Raw genomic sequence first — 16,480 nt, forward strand, 5'->3', positions numbered from 1 at the left:
ATGGTGCTTTAATGAGGTCCATGTGGCTGCTACCCGAGGGGACCACTTAGGCTGATGTCTGCATTTTCCTGATATCTGTGGGAAAGCAATTTTGCTGTCTTGACTGCTCTCCATTTCAGTTTCCCCTAGTTCTGTTGATTCTTTTTTTATTTAGCAAATGATTCTTTGTAGATTGCTGCAACTACTACTAATCATTTCTGTAGCACTACCGGATGTACATAGTGTTGTACACATGTGCAGGAACTATCTCTGTCCCTAGCAGGCTCACAATTTTTCATTTATTTATTTATATTCCACACATCCCAAAATCTGTGCGGGTTACATAAAAACATATATAATTCATAACAAATACATAAACAGCTCATATTATTCAACAAAAAAATGGTACTACATCTTTTAAAAAAAGCTTTTTGGAAATAAGCCTTCAATCTATGTTTTTTGTACCTGGAGCAGTGGAGGGTTTAATGACTTGCCCAGGGTCACATGAATATGCATTGGGAATTGAACCCAGTTCCCTAAAATCTTAGTCTGCTGCACTAAATTTAGGCTACTCCTTTGTCTCCTTTTTCTGGTGGTTTGGATGGGCAGACTAGCTCGTCTGTATGGTCTTTATCTGTCATCATTTTTTATATTTCTCTTTTTCATGACAGATTATTAACAGGTTCCTATTTCTTCTGTTTTTTTATTTATTGCTCTGGGTTATTTGCAGGTTCATCAGCCATCAAGTGGGTTTAATCTTGATGACCCTCGTTGTCGCTTATTACAAACAGAATATAAAACTCTTCAAAGTCCACATCTGAGTTCATATCACAAACGTAAAAACATGCTGAGAAAATTGAAAAAAGAAGACTATATCACAAAAGATAACAAAGTAAGTTGAAATCATGTTCAAGTTTTATTTTAGAGATAAATGTAGGAATTTATGCTGTTTAAAAAAACTCATCTATGTTGATACACTATCTAGAAACTGTTCTGCCTCAGTATGGCCAAATGTTCAAGAGGCGTGAGAAAAGGTATGTGCATGGATAGCATTTTAGGTTTAGTTAAAAAAAGACAGGCCCAAGTGATTACGCATTTTGTACCCCATGACAGTGTTCAAAAGCAAAGGATGAAATACGCCTCAAAACGCCCCCTGGTCGTGCCCTTCAATTGCAAACTGCCAAATGACATTCCTGCTTCCACTTCATATCGAGCCACTGGAATTAACTGCCCCCACAGGTCAAGGACTCCTCAACTTTAGGAAAGCAATAAAAACATATCTCTTCATCTAATACCAATAGATTACAAAGAAATGTAAATATATATTGGTACTAGATCCTCAGTATGTGTCACATTAGGATAAAATCTTGCACTGTAACTATGGCAAATTTAACCCGTAAACTCTATTTCCAGTGCAATAGGTGAGACATTCTAGACCATAGGGTTATTTCCCTTTACTCGCATGGGTTGCAGAAGAGAAGTATAAGTTTTTCACTCCGCCTCTAGGGTACATCACAGGCTAGCTTAGCTCCTCCCATCAGTCTTTCTTTTCTGCATGTGGTTGCAGTGTGTTCTGCTTTCTGCAATTTATTATTTTTAAATCGGCAGTTCTTTCACGCTGTACAGACATTTGAAGTGCTGCCTGCTTGAGAATTCACAGACTTTGGTCTGTAGCTGACAGGCCAATCCCTGATCCCTTCGGGGTACCTGTCAGCCAATCTGCTAGTCTTTCTTGGATGTCCCCTGAACTAATCTCACTCCCTGTTAAGCGGGGGATGGAGCGCAGACTGTTTAGCATGCTTAAAAGGCTCAGCAATGTTCCGCAGCGTGCAGGTTGCGTTTTCGCGCCTCCGCCCATCTCCATGTGCAGTTGGTGGTCCACAGGGGTGGAGGCATAGTCAGAAAGCGGGGTCTGACCGACAGCCCGAAGATCAGCTTGAGGACAGCTTTTCCAGCAGTGATGAAGTAAATTCTCACTCTGGCTCTTAATCGGGGCTAGAGAGAAGCTGCAGTTTCTGTGACCAGCATTTGTGAGTAAAAGGAACTGACAGGCTCCAACAATGATTTTGAAAACTTAATTTCAAGGGGTTTTGAGTGTTTTCTAGTAATCCACTGTGTTCCCTCACCTGACAAATCCTATTTTGGTAATTTTTAAGTTCAGGAAATACTGTTTATAGCACGTTTTTGGCGTGAATATGGGTCCGGCAGCCCTCTTGGATTTTCCGCGATCTTTTTTTTTTAACTTCTCCCTGTTTCTTTTAAAATTCAGATTTTTGCGAAGAAAACTGCTGGAATGAGGTCCTGAGGGTCTCCTAGTTTGGATTCATGTCAAATTTGAGAAAATTTGCTGATTTTTATGAGCATTTTTGTGCCACTTGCCACGTGGTGTGGTTGGGGGGGGGGGGCGGTAACTACTGGTTCAGCATCTGTTTCACAGAAGCAGGTGATTACATGTTCAGTTAGTCCGTTGAGGTGGCTGTTTTTGATTTCAGGGCTTGATTCTGCAGTGGTGCAGCCAACCACGAGATGGACTCTCTGCAGCCTTAAATGTGCAAGTTTCAATCATCTAAGGGTGACTCTATGTCCCAGGGTCCTGATATCTCCTCAGGGTGCATGAGATTTTTGTGCTTCGAGTTTCCAGCCAAGGATCTGGCTGCTGGTTGTTCTGTCCCCCCTGCACAGTTTCTACCCGACATTTCCTCTTCACGGTGTTCAACGTCTGCGCCAGTTCCGTCTGTTCCTTCTTCATAGCTAGTTCAGGGAGCGCCAGCGGCGAATCCAGTCCTCGAGGAGCATTTGGTTGCAAGGCTGCGCTGCTTAGATTGGATGATCCAGATTTCAATGCCCCTTAGCAGTGGCATACCAAGGGGGGGGGCGCGGGGGACGGTCCGCCCCGGGTGCCAAGCCCTGAAGGGGTGCTCCCGGTCCGGTCCGGATACCCCCCCCCCTGCGCCGGGTGTCGCGTCTGGAAACAGCCTGCAGCAAGATCGCGATGCCAGCGATCTTTGCCTGCTTCGGCTGTTTCCTCTGCCACGGTCCCGCCCCTCCTTTGATGTCAGAGGAGGGGCGGGACTGCGGTGGAGGTAACAGCTGAAGCAAGCAAAGATTGCTGGCATCGCGCGATCTTGCTCTAGGCTATTTCCCCAGAGAAATGAAGCGGGGAGGCCGGGGGAATGAGCAGTGCTTTGTGGTGGTGGTGGTGGGGCCGAGTGGTCCTTCGAGGTACTGGGGGGGGCAGCAGGCATTCAGGGTGGGGCGGGCAGGCAGACCTTATGGAGGAGGGGGAGACAGGCCTTCAGGGGGACAGGCCTTCAAGGGGGACAGGCAGGCCTTCGGGGGGGTAACAGGCCGTCGGGGGGGGTGCAGGCCTTCGGGGGGGGCAGGCCTTCAAGGGAGGGCACAGGCCTTCAAGGGAGGGCACAGGCCTTCGAGGGGGGTGCAGGCCTTCAAGGGGGGTGCAGGCCTTCGGGAGGGCAGGCCTTCGAGGGAGGTGTAGGCCTTTGGGGGGTGCAGGCATTCGGGGGGAAAGGCCTTTGGGAGGGCAGGCTTCAAGGGGTACAGGCAGACAGGCCTTCAAGGGGGGGCAGGCCTTCAGGGGGGGCAGGCCTTTGAGGTGGGTGTAGGCCTTTGGGGGGGTGCAGGCTTTCAAGGGGGGGAAAGGCCTTCAGGGGGGGCAAGCCTTCAAGGGGAACAGGCAGGCAGGCCTTCAAGGGGGGGACAGGCCTTCGAGGGAGGTGTAGGCCTTCGGTGGGATGCAGGCCTTCGGGGGGGGTTCAGGCCTTCAAGGGGGGGGACAGGCCTTCAAGGGAAACAGGCAGGCAGGCCTTCAAGGGGGGGACAGGCCTTCGGGGGGTGCAGGCCTTCGGGGGGGTGCAGGCCTTCAAGGGGGGGGAACATGCTTTCAGGGGGGGCAGGCCTTCAAGGGGAGCAGGCAGGCAGGCCTTCAAGGGGGGGGACAGGCCTTCAGGGGGGGCAGGCCTTCAAGGGGAGCAGGCAGGCAGGCCTTCAAGAGGGGGACAGGCCTTCAGGGGTGGGATGCAGACCTTTAAGGGGGGGACCGGCCTTCAGGGGAGGGGGTCCCTGGTGTAGAAGTACATGGAGGGAAGGGGAAGGGGTTCAAAGAGACGTGCATATGCCGGACTTTGGGTGGGAAGAAATAATGGGTCTGTAAATAGAGGAGAGAGAGAGAGGTGATGGACATGGGTTTTAGGGAGGGAAGGAACAGAAAGGGAGAGAAGTTGGACACAAGGGATGGTGTGGAGGGGGGGATAGAGATACTGATTAGGAGGGTAGTTGGGAAAAGAAAGGGAGAGATGGTGGACCCTGGGGTGGTGGGGAAGGAGGGAGAGCTGCTGGATGAAAGGGTAGTTAAGAAAAGGTGGATCTGTGGAGGGAGACAAAAAAAAAAGAAAGATGCCAGACATCCGGGGGAGGGAAGGGAAACGGAAGGGGAGTACAGAGATGGCAGATGGATGGTTAGCACGGAGAAAGAAGAAAGAAGGAGACCCTGGCAAGCAAGTTATCAGAAGACAACCAGAGCCTTGGACCAACAAGATCTGAAAAATAACCAGACAACAAAAAGGTAGAAAAACTAATTTTATTTTCTGTTTTGTGATTACAATATGTCATATTTGAAATGTGTATCCTGCCAGAGCTGGTGTTAGACCGCAAACGTGAGCTAGGATTTAACAGAGAGAGGAAAAGTCCTTTTTGTTTCTTTATTTTATTTACACCACAGCGCCAGTGTGGTTAGGAGAAGCCAAAGGGGGGTGAAAAAGCTATAAAATAAACCCACCAGGATGTTTGAAAAAAACACCCAATTGGGCAGGAAAATCAAATCGATAAACCAATTCAATAGGCTGAATCGAATCGAAATTTTTTTCCTGAATCTGGCAGCACTAGTTTGCGCTACTGTCTTAGACTTTAGGACCTGGGATTGGGGAGAGATGGCATCCTCAGTACTTTATAATGCAAGTGAAATGAGGATTTGGTCAGATTTTTGAAGGGTCTGCACTCTGCAGAAGAAAAATATTGTATAGGCCGGGGACATGAGACAGCAGGAAATGGGAACTTTTCTTCCTTCTATTTTTGTGAATGGCAAGGCTGAGGATGTCAGAGAGTTCAGTTAAAATATGTGCTTTATAAGAAAATATAATAATGTGTTTTATAAAGTTTATAACATTGTTGGCCTACCCGGTGAGGTGTTCCTAGTGGTGGTGGTGGCAGCGTGTCAATGTGTTGAGAGGAAGAGGTGATCTGGGAAATTCTGCTGAGCAAACTCCGGGCCCATTTCCACCCCCCAGTTAGTCCACTCCACTCAACTGGTTCACACATTGAGTGGGTCTTTGGGTGTTGTTCCTGGGTAGTTGTTTTGGGATCTCTTCCAGTGGTTTGTCAGTATCTCCTGGTCCAAGGAAGGAAACTTTGTTAACCTTAGCACTGACCTACAGAATATGTTTGTAACAGCGCTGCTTGTGTAGCATTAGTCTATGTAGTGATCGAAAGAAAAAACCAGACCTTTGCACATTTTTGCACTATATGGTGGGTGTATGAGGAGATTCACATTTCCTACACAGCTAAGTCCGTGTGAAGTTAGCTTGTGCTGTATTTGACATCTAGCAAAGTCTCTGTTTGGAAGAAAAGATCTCAGCTTAAAAATGAAGTGGCCAGAAGTTATGGTAAAAGCAGATAGCGTAGCTGGTTTTAAGAAAGGTTTGGACAAATTCCTGGAGGAAAAGTCCATAGTCTGTTATTAAGACATGGGGGAAACATCTGCTTGCCCTGGATCGGTAGCATGGAATGTTGCTACTCTTCGGGTTTAGACCAGGTAGTAGTGACCTGGATTGGCTTCCATGAGAATGGGTTACTGGGCATGATGGACCATTGGTCTGACCCAGTTAGGCTATTCTTATGTTATGTTCTCATCTGTAGGGGCCTTTGTTTTCACTTCTTATTTTAATATATTTTTTTTCTGAGAACTTATCAGTGTTTTTTATAATGGGAACAAAAATGGAAGAGAATTAATGTGTGTGGAATGGGGGGGTAACTAATTTCTTCAGCTAAATAATTCAATCTACCTCAACCAGACATAGGAGAACTCACGCACCATTCACACACCCTCCAACCAAAAACGCCAAAAGAAAAAAACAGTTCGACAACCTCCTAGCCATTCGAGCTGCAACACTCGACCCCCAACTCTACAACCTATTGACCTCAACCACAAACTACAAAACCTTCAAAAAAGAAATAAAAACCCTTCTATTCAAAAACACATAAAACCGAACTAACACAATCAGAACTGTCCCAAGCATCACCTGCAACTACTCCATATGTACTTCTGATGTCATGACAATTCAGACATAATTTATGTTATGTTATGTTTGGAATATAAGAAAATTTTCACTGCCTGTTTCTATTATGACCATTTATTCAGTTTCATGGTTATTACAAAAAATATTTTTTTGCATGGGGGGGGGTGTCAAAAAATTATGGGCCCCAGGTGCCAAATACCCTAGGTACGCCACTGCCCCTTAGGGGCTCTGGATCCTGGTGCTGATCAGACTGTGGTACTCTTGTTTAACTTAGCAGCGCTGCTTGATCTGATTAATCAGTCTTTGTGGGGCTTGAATTTGGATGCCAAGCCTCCTCCTTGTATTTCTGTTACCTCTTCTCCCTGATTTTGCAGCAGGCACTCGCAGTCTGAGTCCTTTCCGTGGCATCCAGATATCAGTCTCATAGTTATGAAACAGATCCAGATGGGCTTTTCCGGAATGCTAGCACTATCTCCCTCCAGTATCGTCTGGTGCAGGAGTGACAGCAGCTGTTTCTCAGGTGTCCTGACGCATGTCACTGCCTAGTGACAGTTTTTGACTCTGCTAATTTAGGAGTTAAAGCTGCTGCGGCGATGTCCTTTGTGCCACGCCTGCCTAGCTTGCTACGTATGCTAGAGACTGAAGCGGTAGAGCCTCCTCCTTAGCTTCTGATGGCTGGGATGGACTTCATGACTGATGGTTCTATGACCTTTTGAGAGGGCTGGCTTCAGAGTCAGCGTATTCTATGTCAGCCTGCTGGATGTTTTAGGTTCGGCTGCTATGTCCTCCATGGCAACTCTAGCCCGGCTGCCTTTCATGGGCAGTTGCTGTTGGGCAATTGACTGGATGTCCTTAGGTGATGGATCATTGTCCAAAGGTGCTGCCAGAAGGGGGGTTCCTGGAGAATATTTTGTGCTTACAGACCACATTTTCCTTCCTCGTCGTAGAGATCCTTTCAGGGTTCCAGGGGTCAGCTTGCAAACTACAGGCACTCTCAGCCTGCCTCTGCCCGACCTGCCCGAAAGAAAAAAAATGACACCAGGGAGTTGAGGACCCATCTGTGGATAGGGGGGTCGGATCTTGGAGCATCAGCAAGCCTGGATGCACATTGTGGCAGACCAGTGGGTCTTCGATTTTCTTCAGTCAGGCTGCAAGCTGGCATTTGCACAACCTCTGTTAAATTGGTTTCTGGCTTCTTCTGCCAGGAGACCAGGCGCAGTGCGCATAGTCCAGGCAACTGTTCAGCATTTCCTGGATATTCGAGCGATAGACCCTTTCGGGCTCAGGCAGATGATTGGGCTCAGGCAGATGATCGTATTAAAGAATGCAGAAAGGTTTTGGTACTTAGTTAAGGATATGATATGTGGGGTTAGGTGGGAGGAGGGAGGTGGTGTGGCATCTTCGGTGCTCAAAAGAGTCCAGGGCCTCGGAGTGCCTTTCTGTCCTCACTGGTCTCGCTTGCCCTATGTAGAGTAGGTAGGGGGGGGGAGGAAGTTTGGCTACTGTTCCTCATCTTCTGTACATGCTTGTTATATTATTGTATATGATGCATCATTGTTTGTACTGTGCACCCTTGGGGTGCCCTGGTGTTGTATTTGCTGTTGTTTGCATCAATAAAAAATTGTTTGAACCTAAAGAATGCGTCAGTAGATTGGAGACCACTTCTGGATCTAAAATACCTGCAGGTGGCTCTCAAGCTTACTCGGTTCCGAATGGAGACCGTAAACTCGGTCTTTGCAGCAGTGGATCTGGGGAAGTTTCGGACGTACTTGGATTTCACGGAGGCAGATTTACAGATTCCCATTTTTTTACAGCTCACTGCTACTTTCTTAGGTTTCATGTGTGGGATCAGCATTATCAGTTTTCAGCTCTGCCATGTGGTCTGACAACAGCACCCCGGACCTTCACCACTGTGCTGATGGTTGGGGTGGCTCAATGGAGGCAATAACTCATAGCAGTTTTTTTAGGTACATCAAAAGCAGGAAACCTGTGAGAGAATCTGTGGGATCGTTGGATGATCAAGGAGCGAAAGGGGTGCTCAGGGAGGATAAGGCCATAGTGGAAAGAGTGAATGAATTCTATGCTTCGGTCTTTACGGAAGAAGATGTAAGTGATCTACCTGAACCAGAAATAGTTTTCAAGGGTGATGATGCGGAGGAACTGAAATAAATCACGGTGAATCTGGAAGATGTACTGAGCCAAATCGACAAGTTAAAAAGTGATAAATCGCCAGGACCGGATGGTATACATCCCAGGGTATTAAAAGAACTAAAAAATGAAATTGCTGACCTGCTGTTGGTGATCTGTAACCTGTCGCTAAAATTGTCTGTAGTACTTGAAGATTGGAGGGTGGCCAATGTTACACCAATTTTTTAAAAGGGCTCCAGGGGAGATCCGGGAAATTACAGACCAGTAAGCCTTACTTCAGTCCTGGGCAAAATGGTAGAAACGATTATAAAAAATAAAATTGTGGAACACATACACAAACATGATTTTATGAGACAGAGTTAGCATGGGTTCAGCCAAGGGAGATCTTGCCTCACAAATTTGTTTAACTTCTTTGAAGATGTGAATAAACATGTGGATAAAGGTGAACCGGTTGATATAGTGTATCTAGATTTTCAGAAAACTTTTGATAAAGTTCCTCACAAGAGGCTTCGGAGAAAATTAAAGTGTCATGGAATAGGTGGCAAAGTTCAGTTGTGGATTAGGAATTGGTTATTGGATAAAAAACAGAGGGTAGGATTAAATGGTCATTTTTCTCAATGGAGGAGAGTAAACAGTGGAGTGCCGCAGGGGTCTGTACTGGGACCGGCACTATTTAACTTAATTATAAATGATCTGGAAATTGGAACAACGAGTGAAGGGATTGTATTGGAAGACTAGGCATCCAAATGGCAGATGAAATTTAATGTGGACAAATACAAAATGATGCACGTTGGGAAGAATAACCTGAATCACAGTTACTGGATGTTAGGGTCCACCTTGGAGATTAGTGCCCAAGAAAAGGATCTGGGTGTCATCGTAGACAATACGATGAAATCTTCCGCTCAATGTGCAGCGGCGGCCAAAAAAGCTAATAGGATGCTAGGAATGATTTTAAAAAATGGATGGTTAACAAGATTAAGAATGTTATAATGCCCCTGAATCGCTCTATGGTGCGACCTCATCTGGAGTATTGTGTTCAATTCTGGTCTCCTTATCTCAAGAAAGATATAGTGGTGCTAGAAAAGGTTCAAAGAAGAGCAACCAAGATGGTAAAGGGGATGGAATTCCTCATGTATGAGGAAAGACTAAAACGGTTAGGGCTCTTTAGCTTGGAAAAGAGACAGCTGAGGGAAGATATGATTGAAGTCTACAAAATCCTGAGTGGAGTAGAAAGGGTACAAGTGAATCGATTTTTCACTCCATCAAAAATTACAAAGACTAGGGGACATTTGATAAAGTTACAGGGAAATACTTTTAAAACCATTTGGAGGAAATTTTTTTTTACTCAGAGATTAGTTAAGCTCTGGAGCGCGTTGCCAGAGGATGTGGTAAGAGAGGATAGCATAGCTGGTTTTAAGAAAGGTTTGGACAAGTCCCTGGAGGAAAAGTTCATAGTCTGTTATTGATAAAGACACGGAGGAAGCCACTGCTTGCCCTGTATTGGTAGCATGGAATATTGCTACACCTTGGGTTTTGGCCACCATGGGAACGGGCTATTGGGCTTGATGGATCATTGGTCTGACCCAGTAAGGCTATTCTTATGTTCACCTATATATGGATGACTGGTTGCTCAGAGCACCTTCATTAGAAGCGGGGCGCACCATGGTGGAATGGGTATTCTGGGTTCTGGTGGACCTGGGCTGGTTTATCAACTTAATCTTCAGCAAAAGCCATCTGTTATCCACACAGTTGCTAGATTTCTGGGGGGTGCTGTTCGATGTGGCAGCGGACTGTGTATACCTGCCTGAGGCTTGGAGACAGAAGCTGAGTTTGCAGATTTCGGAGTTCTTAAATAATAAATACATTTTTTAAAACCCACAAGTTGGCACCTTCGGCTTATGACTACCTATAGCAGGGGTGTCCACACTTTTTTGGCTTGTGAACTATTTTTAAAATGACCAAGTCAAAATGATCTACCAACAATAAAATTTAAAAAAACACAAAGAAAATGTTAATTATCATTTCTATTCAGGATTTTTTCAAAGAGCTCAAGGCAGATGACTTTAAAATATGCAGTGTCACCTCAGTAACAACTATACAAAAATAGACAAATATACCCCCCTCCCTTTTAACTAAACCGTGATAGTGTTTTTTAGCGCAGAGAGCTGCGCTGAGTGCCCTGCGCTGCTCTCAATGCTCATAGAGGGGCATAATTTAAAAAAACGTTTAAGTCCCCTTTTGGCCTAAGGCCTTAAACATTGAAAGTAGAATCAGGGAAAATGTCCATTTTCAAAAAAAAATGTCCAAAAGGAGGTTTTTTTTAAAATAATGGCCTGCCTCTACGTTCAGTTGTTTAAACGCCCAGACCACCACTACATGTTCACTAACACCATATAATCAACCTAAAAAAAAGCCTAACTCCCAAACGCCCAAAACAAGAGCTTTTAGGTGAAGGAGGAGCCAGTCCTTCGCCTAAAAGCTGGATTCTGTAACCGGTGTCTGTCAAAAACAACACCGGTTACAGAATTTCCCCCCTCCCCCCACAACGATCCGGGCAGGAGGAAGCCCAAGCCCTCCTGCCCTGGCAAACCACGACCCCCCCCCCCCCCCCGTTGACATCGGGGCAGGAGGGAGCTCAAGCCCTCCTGGCCGGCGGCACCCTTACCCCCCCCACAAGTCGATTCCAATGGGGCCAGAATGGAGCCCAAGCCCTCCTGGCCCAGCGGCACCGCGACCCCCCACCCGCCCAACATGATCGGGGCCAGGAGGGAGCCCAAGCCCTCCTGGCCTGATGATCACCTACCCCCCGCAGATTCCAATGGGGCCAGGAGGGAGCCCAAGCCCTCCTGGCCCGGTGATACCCCCTATCCTCCACCCCCAATAAAATGCGAAACCCCCCCCCACCAACCCACCAACCCCCCCTACGTTTAAATTATTGATCGGACGGACGGGTGCCAAGCCCGTCCTTCCGACAGGCCAACCATCTGTTGAATGGCTGGCCTTAGGGCCTGATTGGCCCAGGCGGCTCAAATCCCACCAAAAGGCGGGGCCTGAGACGCCTGGGCCAACCAGAATAGACCCAGTAGGCTTAGGCCCCTCTTCAGCCTCAGATTTGAGCCCAGAAGCGAGGGGCTCAAGGCTTGAGTACAGCTATGGCCTCCAAATGTTCTTCATTAGGTCTTTCCGCCCGGGCCAAGGTCCTTCGGTGGCTTAAGAGTCATCCAGGCCACGTCCTTTGAGGCTCCAGACTGGCCTCAAAGACTGATGTGCGGCTCTGTGTTTGTGGGTTCAGCGTGGTTGATGCCTGAGCATCTGCCCAGTCCTTCCCACTCCGGCCAGGTTGTCATGGAAGTTCCAGGTCACTTTGCTCATCAAGCTTGGCTCTTGAGCACATGGCCTTAGATCCTACAGACTATTCGGAGCTTGTGTTTGATCCACTGCTCAAATCTAAGATGTTGTCCAAGGTGTCTGTCTACGTTAAGACGTGGAAAACCTTTCTCCTTTGAGGTTACCAGGGTCCGGGGGGCCTTTGGTTGTCTCCAGGGTCACGGATCCTTCCCTTTCTCCGAGCTGGTCTGCATAGAGTCCTCATGGTGGTGACTTTGTGTGCCCTGAGAATCGGTCTATCCTGTTTTCCATCTCGGGATAGTCGGTTTTAGTTAACGGCGCATCCGGTTATTGCTTGTTTCTTGAAAGGGGCTCTTCAGTCCGGCCACCCGTTAAGCATCTGTTCATGGTCTGGGACCTTAACGTGGTGCTGTCAGGCCTTGCCAGAGCTCCTTTTGAGCCTCTTTTGGATGTGTTTCTCCTGGACATAGCTTTCATGACTGTTTTCTGATCGCCATCACTTATGCCCGTAGGGTTTCCAATCTGTGGGCGTTGTCTTGTCAGCATCCCTTTCTCTGCATTTCAGAGATACGAGTTTCTCTACGGACAGTTCCTTCCTTTTTGCAGACAGTGGTTTCAGCTTTTCCTGTCATTCAGGAAGTGTGTTTGCCTATTTTTCAGCCGATGAGTTCCAAACATCAGGATTGCCTTATGAGGAAACTAGGCATGCGCAGGATGCTTCTGCGTTCTCTGGAGGGCACTAACGAGTTTCGTCTTTCTGGCCCTCTGTTTGTGCTGAGTCGTTTTTTGAAGCGTGGTGTTCCCTTTTCTACAGCCATGATCTCCAGGTGGATCCATAGAGCCATTTCATACTCCTACATTCATGAAGGGAAAGAGTCCCCTGTTTCTGTTCGGACGCATTCTACCAGGAGTGTGGCTTCTTTGTGGCCTGAAGCTAGATCTTTTCCTCCTGGGGAGTTTTGCAGGGCAGTTACATGGTTGTCTCTTCCCATGTTTGCCAAATTCTACAGAGTGGATGGTGCTGCCTGTCAGAACTTGGCTTTTGGGTTCTCGGTCTTGAAGGCTTGCACAGGAAGCCCACCCTTACTAGTTGGGTTGCTGCTTTTGTACGTCCCTATGGTCTAGAATGTCTCACTTATAGCACTGGAAAAGATTATGTACTTATCTTGGTAAGCTCTTTTCCAGTAGATAGGTGAGACATTCTAGACACCCACCCTGTCCTTGCTGTGCCTATTTGCAGATTTCAGAGTTCAGGTCAGATGTCTGTCTCCCTATTCTTTTCCTATCTGTTTTGTGGAGACCAGACCGGTCAGCCCTTAGGGGCTAGGGAGAGTTTTGTGAATATGTTCTCCATGTTATGGGAGTAATTCCTGAGCTTCTTTGAATCACGTTAATAGTGCTGTTTATTTGTTTTGAACAGAACTCTTGTTTAGCATGTCACTGCAGGTGCCTCTACTTCACTGATGGTAATGCCTCTCTATGCTTGAGTATGGACTGATGGGAGGAAATAAGATAGCCTGTAATGTATCCTAGAGGCGGAGTGAAGAACTTATAGTTCTCTTCTGCAACCCATGCAAATAGTGGGAAATAAGCTATGGTCCACAATATCTCACATATCTGCTGGAAAAGAGCTTACCAGGGTAAATACATAATCTTCTTTTTATGGCTTCAGCTACTTGGTATTTATAGGGTTTCATAGCTGGTTCCATACCTGTTTGTGATTGTTGGAATGGGTCTTCAGTCACTACCTTTCCAGACAATGGCAAGATTACTTTTCAACTTTTAGGTTGTCGTTGTACCAATGAGAATGTTTGGAGATCCTTACGTAACGGATGAGTAAAGGTACAATAGTGTCTAGTGTTTCAAGAATTGCATTGTCCCAGTTGCTTAGCTGTTCTGTGTTATCGGATTTGGATCGGTTCAGCTGGTTGGAAACATAGGACCAGAATTTACAGGGATTAATTTTGCCTCTGCTTAGTACTTTGTGTTTGGCTGGGTTGTGGGTAGTGCTGCCCATATAGAGGGGAAGTATAAAGCATAACACTGGTCAAGAAGCATTTTGCTACTGGAGTTTAGTCACTTGTGCCTTAACAAGAGCCACATGCTGACTCTAAATCTGAAAACAGTTTTCATCTATTACATCCTGTTTTTAAGTTATGCGTCAGTTTGTATTTATGGTCAACCAATGGGTAAAACTTTATTAAAATATGCTTTTATTCCTAGTTATAGTCCCAACTAGAATCCAAGTTTCGGTGTGGTTGAAACACCTTCATCAGGGGACACTGATAAAAACATTAAAAATGCAGATTTGAACATACATTTGCCATTTGTTTGCCCACTCTTCCAGTTTGCTTAGGTCCCTTTGCAGGTCTTCGCACTCTTCTGTGTTCCTAACTCTGCTGCAGAGTTTGGTGTCATCAGCAAATTTTTTAACTTCACGCTTCGTCCCCGTTTCCAAGTCGTCGATAAATATATTGAACAACAGTGGTCCCAGCACCGACTCCTGCGGAACACCGCTCGTGACCCTCTGCCAGTCGGAGTATTGGCCCTTCACTCCAACCCTTTGTTTTCTGCCGGCCAACCAGTGCCTGATCCATCTGTGTACATCCCCTCCCACCCCATGGTTCCACAGCTTCTTAAGTAGCAGCTCATGGGGCACCTTGTCAAAGGCCTTTTGGAAGTCGAGATAAATGATATCTGTGGATTCCCCCATGTCCATCTGAATGTTTATCCCTTCAAAGAAGTGCAGTAGGTTTGTTTGGCACGATCTTCCTTGCAGAAGAACAATGGACCACGCAATTTAAATTAAAACTGAATTTGGATAAAACTAAGTTATTTTTGGCAAGTCCCAATAACAAGATCACAAATACCTCTGGGATTAAATGGGTCACACCACCCAATTAATTCTACCATCAAAATCCTGGGTATCATCTTGGACCGAAGCTTGACTTTTGAAGATAACATAACATCGTGCTTCTTAACCACGTAACCATAAGTTCTACGCGGTTTACAAAAGATTCTAAACAATAGACAATTTAATGATGGCAGGAAAATTATTTGACCAAGTATTTTGAAAAAAGATAAGTTTTCAATTGAGTTCTGAAATGTTTATAAGAACAAGCTCCAAGCAATAGCGATCAAAATTTTCTATCGTGGGAAGCTGTTTGAAATCCTAGAGTACTGGTGGAAAAGTAAACATTTATCAAGACAAACAGGACATGAGATCTTCTACTATATTAGTTCGAAGCTAAAGAAAATCTATTAGCCATGTACCATACATAACCTTATAGCAAAACCAACCCAACTTAAACAAGACACAAGCCTCCATTGGAAGCCAATGCAACTCACAATAAAATTGAGTTACATGATCATACTTCTTAAGACCGTAGATCAATCTAACTGCTGTTTTCTGAATCAATATAAGTCTAGCCATGTCTTTCTTGGAGATTGTTAGATAAACAATGTTGTAATAATCCAAAAGACGCAGCAACAAGGATTGAACCAGAAGTTTAAAAGCAGAAAACTCAAAATATGGTCTAATGGTACGCAATTTCCATAACGTGTAATAACCTTTATGGTTTTTCACTTTATGGAAACTTCGTACCATTAAACACTATTTTGATTTCTTCTCTTTTCGACTGCTTGTTCAATCTTTGGTGTTAAGTTATCTTAGACTATTGCAATATTATATACTTGGGATCTTTTATGAAAACCATCAAACGACTGAGAATCGTTCAGAATGCTGCGATCTGTTTCATCTACGGTCTCAAGAAATCGGATCATGTAAGCCCATATTACAAAAAACTACACTGGCTGCCCATGGAAGCAAGGGTTATTTTTAGGTTTGCTTGCATTTGCTTCAAAACCATAACAGGTTCATCCCCAATCTATCTATCCATCATTTCAAATTTCCAGGCACAACTTGTGCACGTAGTGCTTACTTGTTCGCTTTTCCATCCCTGAAGGGCTGTATCTACAAGAGATTCCTCAATAGAACATTATCATTCCAAGCAGGCAAATGGAATAAATGTTTAACTAACTTTATCTCAAACTCACTTTCTTACCAAACTATCTGGAAGTCAATCAAAACTTATCTCTTTGATAAATTTCTCTGACTCCATTTCTGCCTTGAACACTTCCAGGAAAAATTTGATTAATCTTACCATGCTAGTGTAATTTTGAAAAATTTTTGTAATATCGCTGTCTGTATACAGTCTCTTCCTCTGTAAACCGCTCTGAATTGTTTGTGGTATTGTGGTATATAAAAATAAAGTTATTATTATTAAATAAACTGAGTGCATTCTGTATGGGCCCTAAAGTGACAAACTGGATTAAAAGCTAGTTAAGTGGAAGGAGACAAAGGGTAGTGTTAAATGGAGTATGCTTGGAAGAAAAGGATATTAGTGGAGTGCCGCAGGAATCTGTCATTGGGCCAACTCTTTTTAACATCTTTGTGAATGATATTGCAGAAGGACTGTCTGACAAAGTTTGTCTTTTTATGGATAATACCAAGCTCTGTAATAGGGTAGACACTCCGGAGGGTATGGATAACATGAGGTAGGATTAAGATTTAATGCTAAAAAAATGCAAGGTCATGCACTTGGACTGCAAAAAATCCAGGAGAACAGTATAGTATAGGAGTCAAAGTGCTTCTGTGTACAGAAGAGCAGGACTTGGGGGTGATTGTGTATGAT

At 45.3% G+C, this 16,480-nt stretch overlaps 1 protein-coding gene across 1 annotated transcript in view; it reads left to right on the forward strand.

Moving 5' to 3' along the window:
• LOC117360429 (fibrous sheath-interacting protein 2-like) overlaps positions 1-16,480 on the forward strand; it is a 207,517-nt gene that overhangs the window by 79,249 nt on the left and 111,788 nt on the right. Inside the window, exon 3 of the mRNA XM_033944142.1 lies at positions 710-871. Coding sequence (XP_033800033.1) covers positions 710-871 — 162 coding nt within the window. The remainder of the gene's footprint in view (positions 1-709; positions 872-16,480) is intronic.

Source organism: Geotrypetes seraphini, chromosome 5 (assembly GCF_902459505.1).
Source record: "Geotrypetes seraphini chromosome 5, aGeoSer1.1, whole genome shotgun sequence".
Taxonomy (NCBI): domain Eukaryota; kingdom Metazoa; phylum Chordata; class Amphibia; order Gymnophiona; family Dermophiidae; genus Geotrypetes; species Geotrypetes seraphini.